This window comes from Wyeomyia smithii, chromosome 1 (assembly GCF_029784165.1).
Source record: "Wyeomyia smithii strain HCP4-BCI-WySm-NY-G18 chromosome 1, ASM2978416v1, whole genome shotgun sequence".
Classification (NCBI taxonomy): domain Eukaryota; kingdom Metazoa; phylum Arthropoda; class Insecta; order Diptera; family Culicidae; genus Wyeomyia; species Wyeomyia smithii.
The window spans coordinates 117,880,836-117,905,635 of NC_073694.1; the positions used below are offsets into that span (position 1 = coordinate 117,880,836).

Here is a 24,800-nt window from a genome sequence, read left to right on the forward strand (position 1 = left end):
AGAAGGGTCAGGGTCAGAGGGGTTCGGGGTTGGTGGCGCGGGAGGCGAGGGATCTACATCCATCCCGCTAAGTCTAGCGCACTAGCGCTGACAAGAGCACGTACCTTTTTACTTCTCCCTTCCAGTAAGGTTGGTTGTCCGATCGTTCGAAGTTGCAGCCGTTACAGCCAGCAGCACCAAACAGCCACCAGCAGCGAGCCAGGTGTGAGATCACTCCACACAGCGATACAACTCACTGTCAACTGATGGCTTCTTCTTTTTCCTCTTTAATCCCTAAAAGTACTCCTCCATATGGGGTGTCTCGATCAAGGCGAATAATATTAAAATCATGGAAGTTGAGATCAATATTTGAAGTAAGCCAAGTTTCACAAAAGGAAAATGCATCGCATTTGTTTTTATTTATCAAAACTTTAAACGAATCAATTTTTGGTAAAATACTTCTACAATTCCACTGTAAGACAGAGATAGAATCCTTCATATACGCAGTTGAATTAGGCATCGAAGGATACAATCGCTGCAAGGAGGGGCCATTGGGCAGTCAACTGCTTCAAAAATGATCTAACTTTTGGGAGGAATGCTGAAAGAAAAATTTTAATTGGATCGGGTACATTGAAAGTTTCAAAGATCCAGTCCACAATGTCAGAAAATTTCACTAATCCAGAGTTTGTTTCATCAACTGGATGTGCAAAAGGAACAACTGGGGTTTTAGATGTTCCTGGTAGTGCTGGGAACTCCTTCTGGGACTTTAAATTTGCAAGCCCAGGAGGAGTTTGCTTCGGTTTTTCCGGTTGGTTGGTTTGTTTGTAACTTTCATTTCACTTTGAGAAATCTTAGGTCATTTTCAGGGAAGTTTAAGAGAGGAAATATTTTTCCTCTTTCTAGACTCCCCAGGATTGGCGTAAGATGTTCCCGCTGGTGAATCGTCAGAATCGGTTTCAACAGAGGACAACAGATCAAAAGGGTTTGATGTAATGGGAGAAGTGGTAACAGTCTTCTTCAGCATCTCAGCATAAGAACGCTTCGAACGCTCTTTGAGAGACCTCTTTATTTTATCCCTGCGCTGAATGTACACCGCACATGTCGAGAGCTCATGCTGACTCTCCCCACAGTGAATGCATTTTTCAGCATTTTTACTGCAGGAATCATCCGTATGATTCTCCCCACACTTGCCACAACGTGCCTTATTGCAGCAGTAGGCGGTGGTGTGGCCTAACTGCTCACAATTCAGGCAGTTCATGACGCGAGGCACATATAATCGCACAGGGAGACGAACCCGGTGGATCGAGACGTGGCTTGGTAGCGCTGACCCGGCGAACGTAACTCGAAACGAGTCTGACGGAGTGTATACTGTTTTGCCACCGATGATCGATGCTGACCGCAATTGCTTATAGTCGAGCACCTTTACATCGGGACAGGTTTTGTTCTTAAAGCACCCTTTGGCACTTTTCAGTATACACTCGACGGACAGACTCGAATCGGTTATGACACCGTCGATCTCCACGTCTCGTGCGGGTATGTAAACGCGATACTCGCGTGTGAAGAGCTCAGAGCAAGCTATATCGTTGGTCTCTTTCAGGTTACTGACCACGACACGGAGACCGAAAATAGACAGTATATCTGCCCTGGGCTCCGTCTGGCTAAAGCCTGGGGCGAGGGGGGACTGAAGAATGAACAGGGGAGGGGGTAACAGAAGGGTCAGGGTCAGAGGGGTTCGGGGATGGTGGCGCGGGAGGCGAGGGATCTACATCCATCCCGCTAAGTCTAGCGCACTAGCGCTGACAAGAGCACGTACCTTTTTACTTCTCCCTTCCAGTAAGGTTGGTTGTCCGATCGTTCGAAGTTGCAGCTGTTACAGCCAGCAGCACCAAACAGCCACCAGCAGCGAGCCAGGTGTGAGATCACTCCACACAGCGATACAACTCACTGTCAACTGATGGCTTCTTCTTTTTCCTCTTTTGTGTCTCGTCCACTGCTGTAGCACAATTCAGCCAGCAGCCAAATCGGCTTACGCACCAGCTGGCAGTCACAATGCGAAACAGTTGCACAAAGGCGCGACCTTGAACCCGGATTTATTTCACTCGACCAGGCAAACAATGCCAACACTTGTTCACACGTCTTTTGTTTTATATTCTATCGGAGCGATCACCAAACACGTCCGATACTGATGCGTGTTCGGCACAGAATGTCAAATCTCTTTCTTCTTCATATTTTGTGACGTCATCTTGCAATGATCTATTGTCACACACGCGTGCTGTCGAAATCAGCCAATCATGTTTGGAGCAATTCGCGTTGACGGTGTTGCTGATATTTGTTTGGTTTTTGCATGCGAAAAAGGAGGAAGGAAATATTTTTGCTTTTGTCATCACGCACATTTTGACAATTGCATATGAGAGTTCACGTAGGTGCGAACAGCCTTCAAAATCTCTTTCAACGCGAATAACCCGAATAAACCTGTAGCAAACCGGGGTATCATCTTGTCCACTTTTCTCTGGGTGTGAACTATAGACACTATATATAGTGTGAACACCCGAGGTGATATCCGATATCATCTGGCGATATCATGTGATATGCGGCGTAGTCTGAACAAGGCATTACGGTGGTTTAAGGTTGGATTCCAAGCCCAGTTACCCAGCACTTGTAGGCACACGAACAAAATATAGAAAAATACAGATTTTTTTACGGGTGCATACAGATTTTCCAAATAAATTCTGGCAGCTCTGTTGTTGTGTATGTGCGGAAAATGAAGCACCTGGAAACTGTCATTTATTTATGTTATGTCAAATTTCTGCAAAGAGATGGATTATAAAATTTAATGTGTCGAAAGTTAAAACACTGTTTATGTAATTATAACATCCCATGTTCGAATTTATTATCGGTTAAGAAAGCAGCAAATGAAATGTCGGTCCAACTTGTCGATTCGAGTGGTAAAGATGATTTGAAAACACAATTTGTTACTCGTGAAGGAGAGTATAGATTGATGACGCTGTCGGAATACTCTCGACCTAATCGTGTTGGATACCAAAATAATCAAAGTAACCCACAAGTGAGAGTTTCGTTAGTGTCTCTACCATCACAAATAGCCCACCAAAATCAAGCATCTGTGGGAAGCCACAGTGGAAATATAAAAACTACATCAACAGCGGTCGCGACTACACAGCTCGCAAATCATTTAGAACAAGTTCCAAATACAGTAAATGGGCTCTCGCAAAGTACTGCACTTGGAGGTGATCGAATATGCTTCAATTACGGAAAAGAACTCTATGTTTATGCATATCGCGGTGCAAAAAAGGTACTAACTTAAGCAGTGTTTATGATATGCTACTTATTGGGGTATGAACATGTATAAGCATTTGTCTGTGTGCTACACTGAGTTTTCGAATTTCATCATAGGCAATGTTGATTTCATGAATCTTGTTTTTTAAAAATGCAATAGGAGGTCATGTTTTAAGCGTTTATAGCCTTGGCTTGGTCATTTACGTCTAGTCGGTTTTAAAATGTATTTTAGATTATGGAACCTACTATACTGCCGTTCCAATCAGTACTCCCATGTTCTACACAAACCTTATGCACGCTGGGACAACTATGTATTTAATCTAAAATGATTAATCTTCTTAAAAAAAAAAACAAGAAATTGAAAAACTTGTCCAAGCGAGCTCAGAATCATGATTTAACTATGACAACATCGTTAATTCGAAGCAATTGCTAGCACTGGTTTCAAACTCAACTGATAATCTTAACTAAGCATTTAGTATATCATCAAAACGCTGGAATTGATCGCTTGTTCGATTTTTTCATTGTATAATGTTTTATCCCAAGTAAACTTTCATGATAAATAAAAATAAATGTGAATTAGAAAAAAGTAACAATTTTTAAAATCAATTGCCTATGAGAAAATGCTGGACTATTCCAGACAAACACTCACGCAGTTGTCTGCAGTTAAGGAATGGGAAAACTATCAGTAACTACTGATAGTTATCAGTAGCTCATTAACTATCAGTAAAGTTTTTCCCTTACTGATATTGTCTGAAGTTTTATTTTGTAGGAGAGGTAGATACTCTACATCCATATAATTTTCTTATAGGAGCAGTTAAAAAAATTATTTGGGGGGGGGGGTCTATTTTTCCTAACTTTTCATTGAAAAAATATCGATGGAATAACGACTGAAAAAAATATCGATAAACGCTCAAATGCTATATTGATTAAATATTGTGTAACAGTGTCGTAAAAAAAATGCAATAAAAAAGATCACTTCAATCGGGATTAAACTACGAACTAATGGATTGAAGCGTCAACGCCAACCTCTTTCAGCAAAGCTGATTCAGTATTGAGTAGTGCTAAATATGAGAATCTATTCCGCGTGCTGACCTCACTAAGCCCCGTTTTTAATCGTCGTATTACTGGAAAGCTCCCCGCAGGAATGGACTTATGTAGAATATAACCTTTCTGTGAAAAATTCTGAGTGAGCGCTAGAAAATTTCTTATGTGAGATGAGAGCGCTCTTTGCGGCATTCGAAAGCTCTTGTGTCCGAAAGCGAAATAATACAATTTTTGGCGATTGACTAATTTTTATCAAAATGAATAATACAGATTGGATTGGATTTTTCTAATGAAAACCTAAATCACCTAACATATGCAATACCGTTAACGAAAAACAATGTCAAGCCAAGGTTGCTTGAATTAAAAATACCACTGAATAAAACAACGCTAACAACAAATGTAGCGTTGATAATTTGCTTAAAATTTAAATGCAAATTACTGATATTTACTGATAGTAATCAGTTACGAGTTAGAAATTACTGATAGTTATCAGTAAGAATTTTTAATAATAGTTCCCATCACTACTGCAGTTTTTTAGTAGTTATAACGAATCCTGGGAAAAACGGAGACTGAATAAGAAAAAGTGTTAAAGGTAAAACGAAATTTTCTAACTGTCTGTGGTTGTTTTTGTGCTGTAGCAAAACTAGGGTTTTTAGGTAGGATTTTGAATAGCCATGAGAAATGATTACCGGCCTCTTTATTAAGCAGCTTGGATGGATGCTGTTTATTCATTTTCAAACTTTCAGATACAGTAACTATACGCTAACTGGGCACGCTTTAACTGGGCTTCTTTTTTACTGGGCGCTTGATAACTGAGAGGATTCCCAGTTAAAAAGATAACAAACGTCAAATATCTAAACGAACGGGGGCATGTGGATTGGGAACGAAAACTGAAAATTTAAGTTTCTCTAATCGAGCATATTTAAAATACAAATACAATAATACAGCTGATAAATGTACTCGCTATATAAAACTAAAGTTTAAAAGCTTTATTTGAGAGATAAGTTTGTAGTTGTGGCTGCTCTATTTGGTGATCAACTTGAGGACGAAAGCCTTTTATGAAGTTGTCGTGAAGCAGCTTTATCCATCGAACTCCCCCTCGGCGTTGAGATGATATCCCAGTTAGCTAGCTGATTTCAATAAGGGAACATACTTAAATGACGTACATACTTAAAATTTTTTGCCGGGTCTCGGTAACTTATTGCCGAGAACGGCACCACTGAGTGCTCGGTTAAAAAAATAATGACAGCTGTCACAGTTTATCGTAAATCTCGGTTCAGCCTAACTGAAATTTCGGCTCAAAATATTACTACCGAGATTTTGGATATTTTGTGCCGAAATTTCAGTTGGGTTCAGTTGGCGTTTCTCGCGGATTTGGCGCGTTTTTACTACTCCATGGCGCGGATTTTGCGGAAAGCCTTTCCACCTTGCTTTCAGCAACCTAGAATATTGAATATTGAAGGATTCCGCACCAATTCGACTGAGTAGTTGGCAGCATCTTCTCATTTCAATTCAATGAAACTTTGTGGGTGCAAGGCAATTAAGCAATTTTGCATACTTGCTTCTTTTTTTTTTTTCAAAATATTATGTAGACTAGCATTTGAAAAAGACTGATATTTTTCGATTTATCTACTGAACAAGGGAAAAATTTTCAAGGGATGACTTTTGGGAAGTTGTCAGAAATTTCATTTCAAATTATTGAAGAAAATTACTTTAGAAACAAAAAGTGATTTAAAAAAAGGTCATATCTGATTTAAAAAAAATTCCAATCACAATTGATTCTTAGATAAACAATTAAGGTGCCGCCACTCAGCCGCCAATACACCACTGCAATAGTTTCTAAGACAAAGTTGATCGTATAAAGCATGGTAGGCTACGAACTATTCCGTCTTGACGGATTAGTTCAGAGTCTCTATGTTATAGCTTTTGACAGTACAATCTCATGCTATACATTTATATCGCATACTTTTGAGCCTCATAAGCTCATAGTTTTTGTGCTTCGTGTGGCAGCACCTTTACACTGTCTAAAACTCTTCGGAACATTCAAAAAAGAGCACTCTTAAGGAGAAAAAGCTTATCTAACAAAAACTTCTCTATTTGAAAATCTCAATTTTATTTAAAGTGCAAATATCCAATTTTGTTCAATCTTTAATTATTTTATCAATGTGTTCATTTTACCAACGTTCAAATGGTTTTGTTAGTACAAACGCGAACAAAGGTATCACCGCACCGCAGACAAACAGACGTGTCACGAAATTTCTTTTCGTGGATTTCAATGACAGTCAATTCAAATAAGTTTGAGTTACGCGGAACTAGGCCACCCGCATCGGTGATGTCACTGACAGGGTTACCAATAACATTTTGGAATAAACTAGAATAATGTTGAAAATAAAAGTGGAAAAAACTGGAATCCTAATATGATAGGAACAAAACTAACATGTGAGAATACGATTAGGCAAAGCTTATTTATTCGCTTAAGATTTTGCTTTAGATGGGTTTTCTCTAAATTTTATTAAATCGCGTGTCAATTTCGCAAATGGAGATTATATGTCACAGATATGACAAGGTGCCAATCACTTTATATGCATAGTATTCTCGCTCCAGGTCACAATCAAAAATATTTAATTACGCCTAAGTCAGCCCTATTCGAATACAGAATTTACAAAATTTTAAGAAGTTGCCTTATCCATTACTGACCCCTTTGCGTCTACACTGTTTTGTATATTTTTTATTCCTATGTTTTATCATGTTGCTATTAATTTGGATGAGTTCGTGCGAGCAGAGGATAGAAAGAAAAAAACTAGTGAAATCCTTATTGACTCCCTCCTAAAGAATTTTTAAAGATGAATTAAGATACAACTTTTACTTAAGGGGTAATATCTACCAAATGCTCGAAAAAAACAAGGCTTTTTCATGATATTTTTTAAAGGAAATTTGAGATGTAAGGTATATAAATAATATATCATTGAATTAAGCAACTCTTGGAGAATAGAAAAAAAAATTATTGCTATTTTTTTACAAAATGGCGGCTGTGCAGCGATTGCCGTGAAACGCTTTTTTTAAAAGTTCTTCCGCGGCGAGCAGTAGAAGTCGTGCCCAACGCCACCTATAACCAAAACAAAATTTTTTTCATTATCTACATAAGTGTCGCTAGTGAAGTACACATTATCATATTTTTAGAATTTTTCTACGCAAAATGGCAACGGTTTGAAAAAAAATTCTTTTTAGACAAAAAAAATCGACTTTTATTGTTTGTAACTTTTGTTGTTGTTAATCAATCACCAAAATCGTGTGTACTTCACTAGATAATCTAATGAAGAAGCTACAGTTAAAATTTCAAGTCAATCGAATGTAAACTTTTTCAGTTCTACTGCTCGCCGATTTGAGACATGGTTTTGAGAAAAACGCGTTCAAAGTTTCAATACGCTATAAATCTTTAGAATCGCAATAATAAAGCCCCTAATAATTTTTCTACCTTCAGTCAGCTATCCCTGGGCCGTAAAGTTGTCCTTCCTGGGCTTTATTTTCCTTTTCTTTCTTTTTGTTATCTGATGTTAAGCCTGTATCAAGCCTGTATCAGACTAACCGTTGTAGCGGTTGACCGCTACCGTTCCGTTGTTTTTCGACCAATCAGAGCACAGCGGTCGACCGTCGCTTGTTGTTGTTGCAAAAAATAGAATCTTTTCTATTTTTGCCGCCGACCGTTCCCAACGGTTGCCGGCTACTGTCATTGACATGGCGAAGGCAAACGAATCTCTTCACACCTACACAAGATCACATACAGAGACTTGACAAATGAAAATGTGTGCTTCTCTTTTTGGCACACACGACAGCCAGTCAAAACATTGATAGCACCGGCAACGCTGGTTGGCGATGTCAATTTTCGACCAACGCACACTGGCAAAAATGAATCCAAATTTCCACTAATTAAAAGCCGCTGGGCTGGATACCTTCAATATAGCATTTCTTATGTAAAATTGGTCAACAAATTGATTGGCGATGGTTTCATTCTGTGCAGGGCACGGGAAAGGGTCTATATTTTCAAAAATACGCAAAAATAGGGTGAAAAGAGGCGAAAAAGACCATTTCCCGTGCCCTGTCCAAAATGAAACCATCGCCAATCAATTTGTTGACCAATTTTACATAAGAAATGCTATATTGAAGGTATCCAGCCCAGCGGCTTTTAATTAGTGGAAATTTGGATTCATTTTTGCCAGTGTGCGTTGGTCGAAAATTGACATCGCCAACCAGCGTTGCCGGTGCTATCAATGTTTTGACTGGCTGTCGTGTGTGCCAAAAAGAGAAGCACACATTTTCATTTGTCAAGTCTCTGTATGTGATCTTGTGTAGGTGTGAAGAGATTCGTTTGCCTTCGCCATGTCAATGACAGTAGCCGGCAACCGTTGGGAACGGTCGGCGGCAAAAATAGAAAAGATTCTATTTTTTGCAACAACAACAAGCGACGGTCGACCGCTGTGCTCTGATTGGTCGAAAAACAACGGAACGGTAGCGGTCAACCGCTACAACGGTTAGTCTGATACAGGCTTGATACAGGCTTAACATCAGATAACAAAAAGAAAGAAAAGGAAAATAAAGCCCAGGAAGGACAACTTTACGGCCCAGGGATAGCTGACTGAAGGTAGAAAAATTATTAGGGGCTTTATTATTGCGATTCTAAAGATTTATAGCGTATTGAAACTTTGAACGCGTTTTTCTCAAAACCATGTCTCAAATCGGCGAGCAGTAGAACTGAAAAAGTTTACATTCGATTGACTTGAAATTTTAACTGTAGCTTCTTCATTAGATTATCTAGTGAAGTACACACGATTTTGGTGATTGATTAACAACAACAAAAGTTACAAACAATAAAAGTCGATTTTTTTTGTCTAAAAAGAATTTTTTTTCAAACCGTTGCCATTTTGCGAAGAAAAATTCTAAAAATATGATAATGTGTACTTCACTAGCGACACTTATGTAGATAATGAAAAAATTTTTGTTTTGGTTATAGGTGGCGTTGGGCACGGCTTCTACTGCTCGCCGCGGAAGAACTTTTAAAAAAAGCGTTTCACGGCAATCGCTGCACAGCCGCCATTTTGTTAAAAAAATAGCAATAATTTTTTTTTTCTATTCTCCAAGAGTTGCTTAATTCAATGATATATTATTTATATACCTTACATCTCAAATGTCCTTTAAAAAATATCATGAAAAAGCCTTGTTTTTTTCGAGCATTTGGTAGATATTACCCCTTAAGTAAAAGTTGTATCTTAATTCATCTTTAAAAATTCTTTAGGAGGGAGTCAATAAGGATTTCACTAGTTTTTTTCTTTCTATCCTCTGCTCGCACGAACTCATCCAAATTAATAGCAACATGATAAAACATAGGAATAAAAAATATAAAAACAGTGTAGACGCAAAGGGGTCAGTAATGGATAAGGCAACTTCTTAAAATTTTGTAAATTCTGTATTCGAATAGGGCTGACTTAGGCGTAATTAAATATTTTTGATTGTGACCTGGAGCGAGAATACTATGCATATAAAGTGATTGGCACCTTGTCATATCTGTGACATATAATCTCCATTTGCGAAATTGACACGCGATTTAATAAAATTTAGAGAAAACCCATCTAAAGCAAAATCTTAAGCGAATAAATAAGCTTTGCCTAATCGTATTCTCACATGTTAGTTTTGTTCCTATCATATTAGGATTCCAGTTTTTTCCACTTTTATTTTCAACATTATTCTAGTTTATTCCAAAATGTTATTGGTAACCCTGTCAGTGACATCACCGATGCGGGTGGCCTAGTTCCGCGTAACTCAAACTTATTTGAATTGACTGTCATTGAAATCCACGAAAAGAAATTTCGTGACACGTCTGTTTGTCTGCGGTGCGGTGATACCTTTGTTCGCGTTTGTACTAACAAAACCATTTGAACGTTGGTAAAATGAACACATTGATAAAATAATTAAAGATTGAACAAAATTGGATATTTGCACTTTAAATAAAATTGAGATTTTCAAATAGAGAAGTTTTTGTTAGATAAGCTTTTTCTCTTTAAGAGTGCTCTTTTTTAAATGTTCCGAAGAGTTTTAGACAGTGTAAAGGTGCTGCCACACGAAGCACAAAAACTATGAGCTTATGAGGCTCAAAAGTATGCGATATAAATGTATAGCATGAGATTGTACTGTCAAAAGCTATAACATAGAGACTCTGAACTAATCCGTCAAGACGGAATAGTTCGTAGCCTACCATGCTTTATACGATCAACTTTGTCTTAGAAACTATTGCAGTGGTGTATTGGCGGCTGAGTGGCGGCACCTTAATTGTTTATCTAAGAATCAATTGTGATTGGAATTTTTTTTAAATCAGATATGACCTTTTTTTAAATCACTTTTTGTTTCTAAAGTAATTTTCTTCAATAATTTGAAATGAAATTTCTGACAACTTCCCAAAAGTCATCCCTTGAAAATTTTCCCCTTGTTCAGTAGATAAATCGAAAAAAATCAGTCTTTTTCAAATGCTAGTCTACATAATATTTTGAAAAAAAAAAGAAGCAAGTATGCAAAATTGCTTAATTGCCTTGCACCCACAAAATTTCATTGAATTGAAATGAGAAGATGCTGCCAACTACTCAGTCGAATTGGTGCGGAATCCTTCAATATTCAATATTCTAGGTTGCTGAAAGCAAGGTGGAAAGGCTTTCCGCAAAATCCGCGCCATGGAGTAGTAAAAACGCGCCAAATCCGCGAGAAACGCAAAATCCGCAAAAAACGCAAAATCCGCGTCGACTGTAACAACCCTGTATTTTTGTATGTTTTTCTCAAAACCGGAGCTAGAATTTATTTTTTGTCCCACCCTAATGGTTATTTCTAAAACCTAATTCTCTAACGTTCAGAGTCCAGAACTCAATTCCATTCCTTAAATCCAAGGTAGCAATTTCCAGTTTCTGAGGAACAGCCAGAAATGGTCAAATATCATGAATATTTCCAAACCGCAAATATATCCAAAAGTCGGAAATCGACCCCAGAAGGAATTTTAAATCTTTACAGGGCCACCACACCATTTCTAGAGAGTTATTTTATAAGTTTTTGGAGTGAGAGGTTGGCTTCTAACTTATTCTTGGTGATCATTCTCAAATGCAATAATCCAAGTGATGTGACAAACTGCATTCTGTTGAGGTAGTTATCAAAATGGATGGATACCCTTTTTCATTGGCAAAACAAATACTCTTCACAAATTATATTGAATCAAAATAACAGATTTAGATTACGTTTGGCACCTGGGTCCTTTTACGCGTGTTGCTTGACTGAAGATTAGCACAATACTTCAGCTATTCCTATTCCTCCAAAAAAACTTAGTACCAGAACGTTCCTTCAAGTTTCTAACATTTTTATCTATTGGTATTTTCTCGAATGTATTCGTTAGAATTTTGTTAGGAATTGGAACAACAGATTTTTGGGCAGAATACATGTGTGGTAATATTAATATTATTTGATATTATGTATGTTTGAGAGATATGCGGTAGTCGACGTAAACTTAATTGCGCAGCAACGCGGGCCGGGATATATATATATATATATATATATATATATATATATATATATATATATATATATATATATATATATATATATATATATATATATATATATATATATATATATATATATATATATATATATATATATATATATATATATATATATATATATATATATATATATATATATACAGTGGTGGGCACTTTTCCGCTAATTCGCTAATCGCTAATTAGCGACGCTAATATTCAGTTAGCGGTTTAGCGATTTCGCTAATTTTTGAGCTGGTTAGCGAAACTGTTAGCGTCGCTAAAATTTTGGCCTTCGAAACGCTAATCGCTAATTCGCTAAATTTTGTACAAAAGCGACCCAAGAACTATTCAAAAAACTGTGAATTGCTGATGGTCTACGTAAATTGCCCGAAAAATGAACAAACTTTACTGCGAAAGTTACTTTTGGAACGTTTCACATAGGGGTATTTGAGGTCAAAAGTTGGAACAAATTTCAAAATTCAAAATTATTATTGAACCCCCATAGTCAACTCCACCAGATTCGTAGATAGTGGGGGTATCCCGTGACAACTGTTTTACCATAATTTGTTTTGTTTTTTCTCCATTAAAGCTGTCAAAATACAAACTAAAAGCGAAATAGATTTTCAAGACGTAGTTTATTGATTTTTCCGGAGACATTTTTAAATGTTAGTAATTATATTTTGCCTGTTACAAATATCGATAGTCAAATAAATGGTATGCAATAAGTTTTGAACATTTCAGATGGATGGTTTGGTGTTTAATTGACTATATCTTTTGCATTGAACATTGTTGAAAATTTGCCTTCCGCATTAAGCTTCAAAATTATTTTTCTCAATGTTCTGGACGTTTCTACGCACAAACAATCTCACTTTTAGGAAGGTATGAGTTTCCTGGAATACGACCAGAAAAAAAAGTTGCGCATGTTTGCGCATTTATGAAATATCATGATTTTATTTCTGTCAATATATGGGTAATTTCATGCGAATTAATTAAAAAACATTTCAAAACCCCTCTTTCCTTTTTCTTGCAATTTGTAGACGTAAAACTTCCGAAAAATACTGAAAGGTGATTTTCGAATAAAATAGCAAAAGGTCATATGTCTAGAACAGTTTTTTTCACCATATGTGGCCCTAAATCACTCGCCGCAATATTCGCAACAAGGAACCTACCACGTTGTATGAGAAAAGTTATGTATCACTGATAGGTAGCTTAATTATTTTATTCATATTAAAGACATATTGAAAACGAAACTGACAAACTGCTATAAATAAAAATTTTAGCGTATTTACGCATGAAAATAATTTTTTCCAACTTTTCACCTAAAATACCCCTATGTGGTTTGTTTAATTTAAATAACGTTCAATTGTCTTAATTGGAGTTCCAGTTATCGTACAAGCCACAGGAGCATTTTGAAGAACAAGCTCAAGGTCTAGATTGAATTTTTGACACACCAAGAACTTTTGTAAATTGCAATACGCTTGAAATTATGACAACCTTGGTTCTACTTTTTCGATTCAGATAATAATTAAACTTTGATGAAAACATTCCTAAAAGCATCTATTTTTAATGCAAGCTGAATAACTTTTGTTACTCCTTGTTTACGAAATAAAGTATGACCACCGTTTTGTAAACCTCTTATTGTAAATAGCTCTGAAAAGTAATTGCTTTCGTTTATTTTACCACAAAAGATCAAGGTGGTCCAGGTCTTACAAAACATGAGCAATAAATATAGCGATATGACTATTTACATATTTATAAGTTAGCGATTAGCGATTAGCGAAAGTTCCGCTAATTTGGGTTTAGCGTTTAGCTTTCAGCGGTTATCGAGCTAAATTTTCCGGTTAGCGGCTTAGCGATTAGCGTCGATAAATTTTCGGTTAGCGGTGCCCACCACTGTATATATATATATATATACTAGCTGACCCGGCAAACTTCGTACCGCCGCCATGAGTTTTTTTGACTGTTGTATTGCAAAAGCTGAAATATCTAACTGCTGCTAAAAACATACTCAAGATATGTTTTAGCTCTGATTTGTTTTTAGTTTTTTTTCAATCCAGCGCTCGTTAAATTCTTAGTTTTCATTCAATTGAACATTATAAAGCACCTTTCAATCATAATCAAATAATTTCAATACATTTCTGAAAACAAACAGCCATTGTTTGTTTAAAATATTCTTAAGAAAATTATCACTTTATCTGTTCAAATATTAAAAAGCTTGCTTAATGCTAATAGTAATACCCTTTTGGCTGGCCATTCTTACTGGAACAGATTTTACAAAAAATTGTATAAATCTAAATAATTTAAGCTTAAAATTCGGGATATTCGAAACATGTCAAAGTGATCAAAGCAGTCCTAGCCATTAAATTCTATATATTCCACAAAGTCGGGTGATGGGTTTGGAAGTAAATATGATTTATGAACAATTTCCAAATCTTTTATTCGTTTTGAGTTATCGCAAAGCCTGATGTTAAACGATATTTTTCGTCCTTCCTTCTGGAGCAATATATATATATATATATATATATATATATATATATATATATATATATATATATATATATATATATATATATATATATATATATATATATATATATATATATATATAATGCTAAGTTTCTTCCGACACGTGAACATGCGACATAGAGCTGTCCATGTGAGAAGCATGGATACTCGAGGTTTAGGCCACAAATTTCCAGTGACTGTCCTTGGGCTTTATTTATAGTCATCGCGAATGCGAGACGCACGGGAAATTGCAGGCGTTTGAAATCGAACGGCAAGTCAGTAGAAATAATCGGGATACGCGGGATTAACACGATTTCTCCTTTGAAGTTTCCTGTCAGAATTGTCGCTTCAATGACATTTGCCATTAGCTTTTTCACCACAAGCCACAATTTTAGCGAATTCAAAAATTCGCTAGGATAACTCACAACGTCATCTTGGTTAGTGACAGAATCCACCGATTTGTAGGAATATAGTTGCCCGTCAATTTTACCTTGAATTATGATGTTCAACTCATCTACATCTTTGTTTTTGGCGGCCAAAATAGCACGTTCGCTTAGCCAGAGGTGGTTTTCATAATTTTGCGCGATATTCGGGAACACTTTTTCTATGAGTTCAGCCTTAGAATCTGTCTGCTGACATAAATCCGTGGGGAACTTTAAATAGCCGGTGGAAATGTCAACATGGATTTTTCCATTCCCTATATCTAACAACTGCTTTGAAAACATTACAGTTGATTGGTCGTTTTGTGAAGCAACACGCATGTTTACGGTGATTTCAGTGTTTTAACGTGTTTCCATAAACTCGATGACTTTATACAGGCGTTGATTTCGTCCGCTGGGGTTGATCGTGGAACTACAGGTAGTATTTGTCGAAAATCTCCTGCTAGCAGGATCGTTGCACCACCAGATATATTTGGGTTGTTACGCAAATCCTGCATCGTTCTGTCTAATGCCTCCAACGACTTTTTAGGCGCCATTGTGCATTCGTCCCATATGATCAACTGGCAATTCTGTAAAACTTTCGCCATTGCACAACTCTTCGAAATGTTGCATGTAGGAGTGTCTGTGATTTGCAAATTCAATGGTAGTTTTAGTGCAGAATGAGCTGTTCGCCCGCCTTCCAACAAAGTGGCTGCGATGCTGATGCCGATGCTGGCGAGAGCCAATGCAATTTGATTATTTGCGCGAATCGTTGCCAAAATTAAAGATATCAAAAAAGTTTTCCCAGTTCCTGCAGGTGCATCTAAGAAATAAATTCCACCTGTCCCGTCACTCACGACTTTCATCAGGGTGTCATACACATTTTTTTGCTCATGATTTAATAGTGCAACATTCGTGTGTACTGCATTGCTTCTAGTATTGCGATTGTAGTGTTGTTCTTGTTCAATCTCTCTATTCAATGCATTGTACATTGGACAATTTGGCGATACTATGCCAAATTGATTCAATAATTTGTTTGATATCATCAAGCATATGTCCTCTATTAAAATCAAAGCCTCGTTATAATTTTCCTCATTCATTTGCAAGTCGGGATTCGATGTTGTGATACGCATCTGATGTAAAACGTCTTCAGACATTTCGCTTTTGTATTTCATCCACAAATCCATGGGTCTTGATGGGAAACATGTTGCGATAATGATTGCGAACAATATTCGAACATGCTTTGGATGAGCAGAGTGAACCGCCTCATAGAGAGTGTGATCCCATTGGCCATCGTCTTCAAGCAATTGCAACCGTTTGCAGGCCTCTCGATATGTTGCACACAACACACCATCGACGGTTCTTATATTTTCGAATGACATCGGGCCACGAACATTTGGGGGTACTAAGGGTAAGCTCGGCCCCCTAAGGAAAATGATTCTTTAGTAGCACTTGATGGCGAATATTGTTATATTTCTTTCACAGAATCATTGCCCAGATTGTTTTCTACAAGGTTTTCAGTACTTTCAAACTGTTATTTTACAAGGAATAGTGAAGTTTTGAAACTAAGAAAAAAACGACGTTTAGCAATCAGTGCGGGTGAAACCGGCACCCCTTGGGGGTAACACCGGCACCTAAGTTTGTTCATGAATTAACTCGAATTAACTGAACCAATTTGAATTCGGAAACCGCCGAATGAGAGATCTTACATTTCTGTATGTTACTGTTGAATTTGGTTGTTGTTGGTTAGCTGGTTGTTGGTTAGTTGGTTCTGGGCAGATTGCCGGTACAAGTTCCGGTAAACATTATGTATAAACAATGAAAGAATTTGATACTCGGCAAGCCTATCATGTGGCACTTTAAATCATATTATTAACTAGTTTCATTGAAGCCAGGATCACATTGACCACACCGGAGCATATTTCAAATACCACCGTATACCATTCAGTACATTTGGCACGTCTAATAACCCTTGGAATCATTCATAAATCACAGAAGAGATTGAGTGCATGGTTCTAAGTCGATTAATTAATTTATTTATCAGCGAGACATCGGTAATAGATGAGAAATATGTGTCAGTAACATCCAACTAGCCTCAAACCATGTCACGCTTACCCCACTCACTGGGTGACGGTGTTACCCCGACAGCACACATTTTTTTAAAAAGAGTATTTCTACAAATTTATCACTTTAATTCACCTCAGATCGAATTCCTGTGATTGCTAACAATACAGGCAATAAATTGTAGAGCAACGAAAAATTATTTTAGTCTTTTCAAATGAATAAAAGCTTAAGTTCCACTCATGAAAAATTACATCCGTTTACGCATCAGCTGCAGTAGTGTATGTTTTGTCTATTATTTTGACGTTTGACGTTTCACGGTGGCTTCGATGTGTCTTAAAATGTCTAAAATATTAAATACCAACACTTCACTTATTCCAAAACACAGTTAATTAGCGTTTTCTAATAAAATTCTAGGGGTGACGGTCTTACCCTCAGTGCCGGGCTTACCCCCAGTACCCCTATCAACAGTAGACGCAAATAGAAACATTCATCGTTGTTGGGATGAACTGTGTAAATGCGTCCTAGTGCATCCGCGGAACAAACATTCAAGTATCCAGGTACTGGATTTCCTTGCTTCCGCCTTTGGAATTGTTTCGATGATTGGTTCCACGTGTAATATCTCGGCATTTCGGCATACATGAGCGTTTTAGCGAAGTCGTCAGTCCGGCACATTTCGAAAAAACTTGTTAGAGTTGTTGATGGTGGTCGCTCAACTCGTTGTATTACATTATTTGACGTAAAATGAACTCGTTGGCCGTTTTCCAAATGTACGGCCAAGTGTACAACGGTAGGATGCCTTTCGTGAATCGTAAAAGAGAAAATTCGCCACATCGCCTCATTGCTGCTTACATAGCGCCCCATTTGGTACTGCGTGACTTCATCGATCGAGGTTCCTTCACCTACTGCAAATATGACCATGTCACTGCTTTTAGTTACATATTTACATATGTACTTAACAGCTTTGACCGAGTTGCAGTATTCTACGTTAATATGTGCCTTAGAGACCTTTGACAGCAATGGTGAATACGATACAATCCAACGATTATCATCCTCGATATTCTGATTTTTTATTTTTACAATTGTTATTCTTCCATTGTCTTTAGTAGATCTCCGACGATACAATGGGTATCCGTCATTCTCTGTTACCGTTTCTGCCAATAACGCTCGGGGGTATCGTTTTGAGCACTTCCCGTCAACCATACATGGTGAATCAACAACGTCAACAGGACGGCACCACATGGACCGTGAATCATATTTTTAGTTACTATTTCATACAACTCTGCATCATTAACCGGGTCGGGAATTCTACCGAATACATCCAGCTTTTCGTTTGATCGAACACTCGAAGCTTCACAACGAAATCCGTTAAAGATTTTAATTTCTGTTTGAAACTCTGGCACTGATGTCGTGACGATCGATGGGTGATTGGCCAGGAAATAATAGCTCATGAGTTTCCTTTCACTGTGAATTGCAAGTGAATGTGATGAATAAATCGGGTCTTCCATAATGGCGTACATATGTCATGGCGTTCTGGGCATACTCATGCATATGTCTGGGGCTAAGTTGCGGGCAGAATCGTCAACCTACCGGCATTGTTCGCATTTCCATCGGATTAATAGCATCCCGTAAATGAATATATTCTTCTGATCGCAGTTTTTGTTGATTCAAACGTATAAATGTCAAACGTTCGGTTTCAACCTTGACGTAAACATTAACCGCATATTGGTGAAATAACCTGCGACACTTCAATATGTGGTTTTCTTCATTTTCACGAATCATCATCCGATAAGAATAATAATTCATGCAACTGACTTTCTTGTTCGTTTCAAAGCCTAAAAATGAATTTTTTATATGTTTAACAGTATGAATCAATTCAGTTTGAAGTAATGTCAACATGAGAATGATAAGTGATAACAACCTGTCAATAGATCAATCATCTTGATTTTGAAATGATATCCGTCTTCGCCTTGCCAAAATATTAGCGGATATTGCAAACCATCATATGAACGATGCGTCTCGTACACACGCTGCAGTAGATTATTTCGTCGGTGTAGTACAATATCGCGGGAGGCTAAATTTTCTCCAACAACGATAATGGCAACTTCGTCCATCGTTGGTGCATTGAAACGTCCTGCATGTTGTCCGGCTGGTGTCTTGTCGGCTTTGATCACAATTTTGTGATTGTCGGATGGCATATGATCCAATGCGGTTTTAAATAATCTGATCAATACATTGTGCTGGTGTAAGAAGTCTTGCAGTTGCTCAACAAAAGGCCTTTTTACCGTAGGATTAAGTGAACACCGCCGATTTACTTCATTATTTGCATTTCCCATAAAATAAATTTGTAAAAACTGATGATCTGCATCGGGTAGTGGCAGCAATGCACCTGATCGGTGGTAAATTTGACCTTGAAACTATAAAGTATAGTAGTATAGTAGTGGAAATATTCGATTAGCATTTTTCTTTCAAGTGTGTTTAAGTTACTATACTTTACTTTCCTTCTGTTCAAGACTCGTTTTAAGACTATGGAAACTAAGTGTGTAACTGACGATTCATTGTACTCTGAAATATACAGGGGGTCGAACGTCTTCGAGAGAGCTTTTCTTCGGCAGACCTTTGCATAAGAATGCAGTAAAAAACCTTTCTCGGATGATTTAGTTTTCAAAGTCTTACGGATGGAAAAGAGACTATAAAGTTTAAAAGTCTTTGAAATACCTTAATCGTTGGCATGAAACGTCTTCAGACATTTCGCTTTTGTATTTCATCCACAAATCCATGGGTCTTGATGGGAAACATGTTGCGATAATGATTGCGAACAATATTCGAACATGCTTTGGATGAGCAGAGTGAACCGCCTCATAGAGAGTGTGATCCCATTGGCCATCGTCTTCAAGCAATTGCAACCGTTTGCAGGCCTCTCGATATGTTGCACACAACACACCATCGACGGCTCTTATATTTTCGAATGACATCGGGCCACGAACATTTGGGGGTACTAAGGGTAAGCCCGGCCCCCTAAGGAAAATGATTCTTTAGTAGCACTTGATGGCGAATATTGTTATATTTCTTTCACAGAATCATTGCCCAGATTGTTTTCTACAAGGTTTTCAGTACTTTCAAACTGTTATTTTACAAGGAATAGTGAAGTTTTGAAACTAAGAAAAAAACGACGTTTAGCAATCAGTGCGGGTGAAACCGGCACCCCTTGGGGGTAACACCGGCACCTAAGTTTGTTCATGAATTAACTCGAATTAACTGAACCAATTTGAATTCGGAAACCGCCGAATGAGAGATCTTACATTTCTGTATGTTACTGTTGAATTTGGTTGTTGTTGGTTAGCTGGTTGTTGGTTAGTTGGTTCTGGGCAGATTGCCGGTACAAGTTCCGGTAAACATTATGTATAAACAATGAAAGAATTTGATACTCGGCAAGCCTATCATGTGGCACTTTAAATCATATTATTAACTAGTTTCATTGAAGCCAGGATCACATTGACCACACCGGAGCATATTTCAAATACCACCGTATACCATTCAGTACATTTGGCACGTCTAATAACCCTTGGAATCATTCATAAATCACAGAAGAGATTGAGTGCATGGTTCTAAGTCGATTAATTAATTTATTTATCAGCGAGACATCGGTAATAGATGAGAAATATGTGTCAGTAACATCCAACTAGCCTCAAACCATGTCACGCTTACCCCACTCACTGGGTGACGGTGTTACCCCGACAGCACACATTTTTTTAAAAAGAGTATTTCTACAAATTTATCACTTTAATTCACCTCAGATCGAATTCCTGTGATTGCTAACAATACAGGCAATAAATTGTAGAGCAACGAAAAATTATTTTAGTCTTTCCAAATGAATAAAAGCTTAAGTTCCACTCATGAAAAATTACATCCGTTTACGCATCAGCTGCAGTAGTGTATGTTTTGTCTATTATTTTGACGTTTGACGTTTCACGGTGGCTTCGATGTGTCTTAAAATGTCTAAAATATTAAATACCAACACTTCACTTATTCCAAAACACAGTTAATTAGCGTTTTCTAATAAAATTCTAGGGGTGACGGTCTTACCCTCAGTGCCGGGCTTACCCCCAGTACCCCTATCAACAGTAGACGCAAATAGAAACATTCATCGTTGTTGGGATGAACTGTGTAAATGCGTCCTAGTGCATCCGCGGAACAAACATTCAAGTATCCAGGTACTGGATTTCCTTGCTTCCGCCTTTGGAATTGTTTCGATGATTGGTTCCACGTGTAATATCTCGGCATTTCGGCATACATGAGCGTTTTAGCGAAGTCGTCAGTCCGGCACATTTCGAAAAAACTTGTTAGAGTTGTTGATGGTGGTCGCTCAACTCGTTGTATTACATTATTTGACGTAAAATGAACTCGTTGGCCGTTTTCCAAATGTACGGCCAAGTGTACAACGGTAGGATGCCTTTCGTGAATCGTAAAAGAGAAAATTCGCCACATCGCCTCATTGCTGCTTACATAGCGCCCCATTTGGTACTGCGTGACTTCATCGATCGAGGTTCCTTCACCTACTGCAAATATGACCATGTCACTGCTTTTAGTTACATATTTACATATGTACTTAACAGCTTTGACCGAGTTGCAGTATTCTATGTTAATATGTGCCTTAGAGACCTTTGACAGCAATGGTGAATACGATACAATCCAACGATTATCATCCTCGATATTCTGATTTTTTATTTTTACAATTGTTATTCTTCCATTGTCTTTAGTAGATCTCCGACGATACAATGGGTATCCGTCATTCTCTGTTACCGTTTCTGCCAATAACGCTCGGGGGTATCGTTTTGAGCACTTCCCGTCAACCATGGTGAATCAACAACGTCAACAGGACGGCACCACATGGGCCGTGAATCATATTTTTAGTTACTATTTCATACAACTCTGCATCATTAACCGGGTCGGGAATTCTACCGAATACATCCAGCTTTTCGTTTGATCGAACACTCGAAGCTTCACAACGAAATCCGTTAAAGATTTTAATTTCTGTTTGAAACTCTGGCACTGATGTCGTGACGATCGATGGGTGATTGGCCAGGAAATAATAGCTCATGAGTTTCCTTTCACTGTGAATTGCAAGTGAATGTGATGAATAAATCGGGTCTTCCATAATGGCGTACATATGTCATGGCGTTCTGGGCATACTCATGCATATGTCTGGGGCTAAGTTGCGGGCAGAATCGTCAACCTACCGACATTGTTCGCATTTCCATCGGATTAATAGCATCCCGTAAATGAATATATTCTTCTGATCGCAGTTTTTGTTGATTCAAACGTATAAATGTCAAACGTTCGGTTTCAACCTTGACGTAAACATTAACCGCATATTGGTGAAATAACCTGCGACACTTCAATATGTGGTTTTCTTCATTTTCACGAATCATCATCCGATAAGAATAATAATTCATGCAACTGACTTTCTTGTTCGTTTCAAAGCCTAAAAATGAATTTTTTATATGTTTAACAGTATGAATCAATTCAGTTTGAAGTAATGTCAACATGAGAATGATAAGTGATAACAACCTGTCAATGGATCAATCATCTTAATTTTGAAATGATATCCGTCTTCGCCTTGCCAAAATATTAGCGGATATTGCAAACCATCATATGAACGATGCGTCTCGTACACACGCTGCAGTAGATTATTTCGTCGGTGTAGTACAATATCGCGGGAGGCTAAATTTTCTCCAACAACGATAATGGCAACTTCGTCCATCGTTGGTGCATTGAAACGTCCTGCATGTTGTCCGGCTGGTGTCTTGTCGGCTTTGATCACAATTTTGTGATTGTCGGATGGCATATGATCCAATGCGGTTTTAAATAATCTGATCAATACATTGTGCTGGTGTAAGAAGTCTTGCAGTTGCTCAACAAAAGGCCTTTTTACCGTAGGATTAAGTGAACACCGCCGATTTACTTCATTATTTGCATTTCCCATAAAATAAATTTGTAAAAACTGATGATCTGCATCGGGTAGTGGCAGCAATGCACCTGATCGGTGGTAAATTTGACCTTGAAACTATAAAGTATAGTAGTATAGTAGTGGAAATATTCGATTAGCATTTTTCTTTCAAGTGTGTTTAAGTTACTATACTTTACTTTCCTTCTGTTCAAGACTCGTTTTAAGACTATGGAAACTAAGTGTGTAACTGACGATTCATTGTACTCTGAAATATACAGGGGGTCGAACGTCTTCGAGAGAGCTTTTCTTCGGCAGACCTTTGCATAAGAATGCAGTAAAAAACCTTTCTCGGATGATTTAGTTTTCAAAGTCTTACGGATGGAAAAGAGACTATAAAGTTTAAAAGTCTTTGAAATACCTTAATCGTTGGCATGAAATTCTCGCTTACAATATTAGTTGCTCCAAACGACGTCATCTGGAAGCAACAGTTATATTCTTGGATGTTCAAGAGAAAACTTTTGGATTCCACTCCTTCACCACACATCAACGTTCGCAATGGCTCTAGTGGTGGATTTAATTGAATTAATTTAACCTTTCCGTTTGCGCGTCATAAACCTTTTGTTTTATTTCGGAGTTTTAAAGCTCTACAATGCGAGCACGCTACGTTCATCGACCCTATGGTTCCTAATAAGTCAGCAGCATAATCTTTAACAGGGTCGTAATGAAAAGCCAATCTATCGCAAGACGTTTCTAAGCTAGATTGTCTGCGTACTCGACGGTCCAGGTTATTCTGTTCTCTTACATTGCCAGAGCGATTTATCGCATCTCGAGCTCGTCTTGTTCTCAACCGATCAACTTCCCTTCGAGATTCGTATATTTCCTGACTTTTTGCCTTTCTCCTAGAAAGGTATAGCAATCACTGAAAAAACCAAAGGTATAAAAGTGCTCCAAAAGGTCGAATCTCGTATATCAATCGACTGAGTTAGACGAGCTGAGCATTATCTGTATGTATGTGTGTGTGTATGTGTGTGTGCGTGTGCGTGTGTGTGTGCGTGTGTGTGTGTGTGTGTGTGCGTGTGTGTGTGTGTGCGTGTGTGTGTATGTGTGTGTGTATGTATGTAACGGTCTTCCAATCTCACTCGATTTTCTCAGAGATGGCTGGACCGACTTTCATGAAACTAATTGCAAATGAAAGGTCTAGTTGCCCCATAAGACTCTATTGAGTTTAATTGCAATCGGATTTTCAGTTTCGAGGTTATGTATCAAAATGTGAAAATCACAAAACTTCATTATCTCAGAAACTGCAAAACCGATTTGAACAAAATTGGTATCAAAAGAACGAGCTTGTTTTTTTAACCATTTGTGAAATAATTTAATAATGATTGGACATGTAGTTCAAAAGTTATGAAAAGAAACGTGTTTCAAACACTGTTTAAACTCACTCATTTTTCTCAGAGATGGCTGGACCGATTTTCACAAAATTAGTGTCATATGGAAGGTCTTGTTGCCTCATAAGACCCTATTGAGTTTTATTGTTATTGAACTTTTACTTTGTCCGTTATGTATAATAATGTGAAATCAGGCTATGACAAGAAACATGTTTTCAAGACTGTGTGAACTCACCCACTTTTCTCAGAGATGGATGGACCGATTTTCACAAAATAAGTTGCAATAGAAAGGTCTAGTTGCCTGATAAAACCCTATTGAATTTTATTATAATCGGACTGTAACTTTGTCTGTTATGTATCAAAATGTAAAAGTCATGAAACTCCAATATCTCAGAAACTACACAACCGATTTGAACAAAATAGGTATCAAATCTTTGAAACCCCTACATAACGAATTTTATGATGATTGAACATGTAGTTCGAAAGTTATGAAAAGAAACGTGTTCAGAAAACTTTATCAAATTCACTCGTTTTGCCAAAGATGGCATCACTGATTTCAACGATCTTAGTTTTAAATTGAAGGTTTAGTTGC

General features: G+C 37.6%; 1 protein-coding gene across 1 annotated transcript in view; it reads left to right on the forward strand.

The window, feature by feature from the left end:
- The first annotated feature begins 2,773 nt into the window (after positions 1-2,773).
- Positions 2,774-24,800, forward strand: part of LOC129729246 (WD repeat-containing protein 20 homolog) — a 162,594-nt gene continuing 140,567 nt past the window's right edge. Inside the window, exon 1 of the mRNA XM_055687752.1 lies at positions 2,774-3,289. Coding sequence (XP_055543727.1) covers positions 3,195-3,289 — 95 coding nt within the window. The 5' untranslated portion in view covers positions 2,774-3,194. The remainder of the gene's footprint in view (positions 3,290-24,800) is intronic.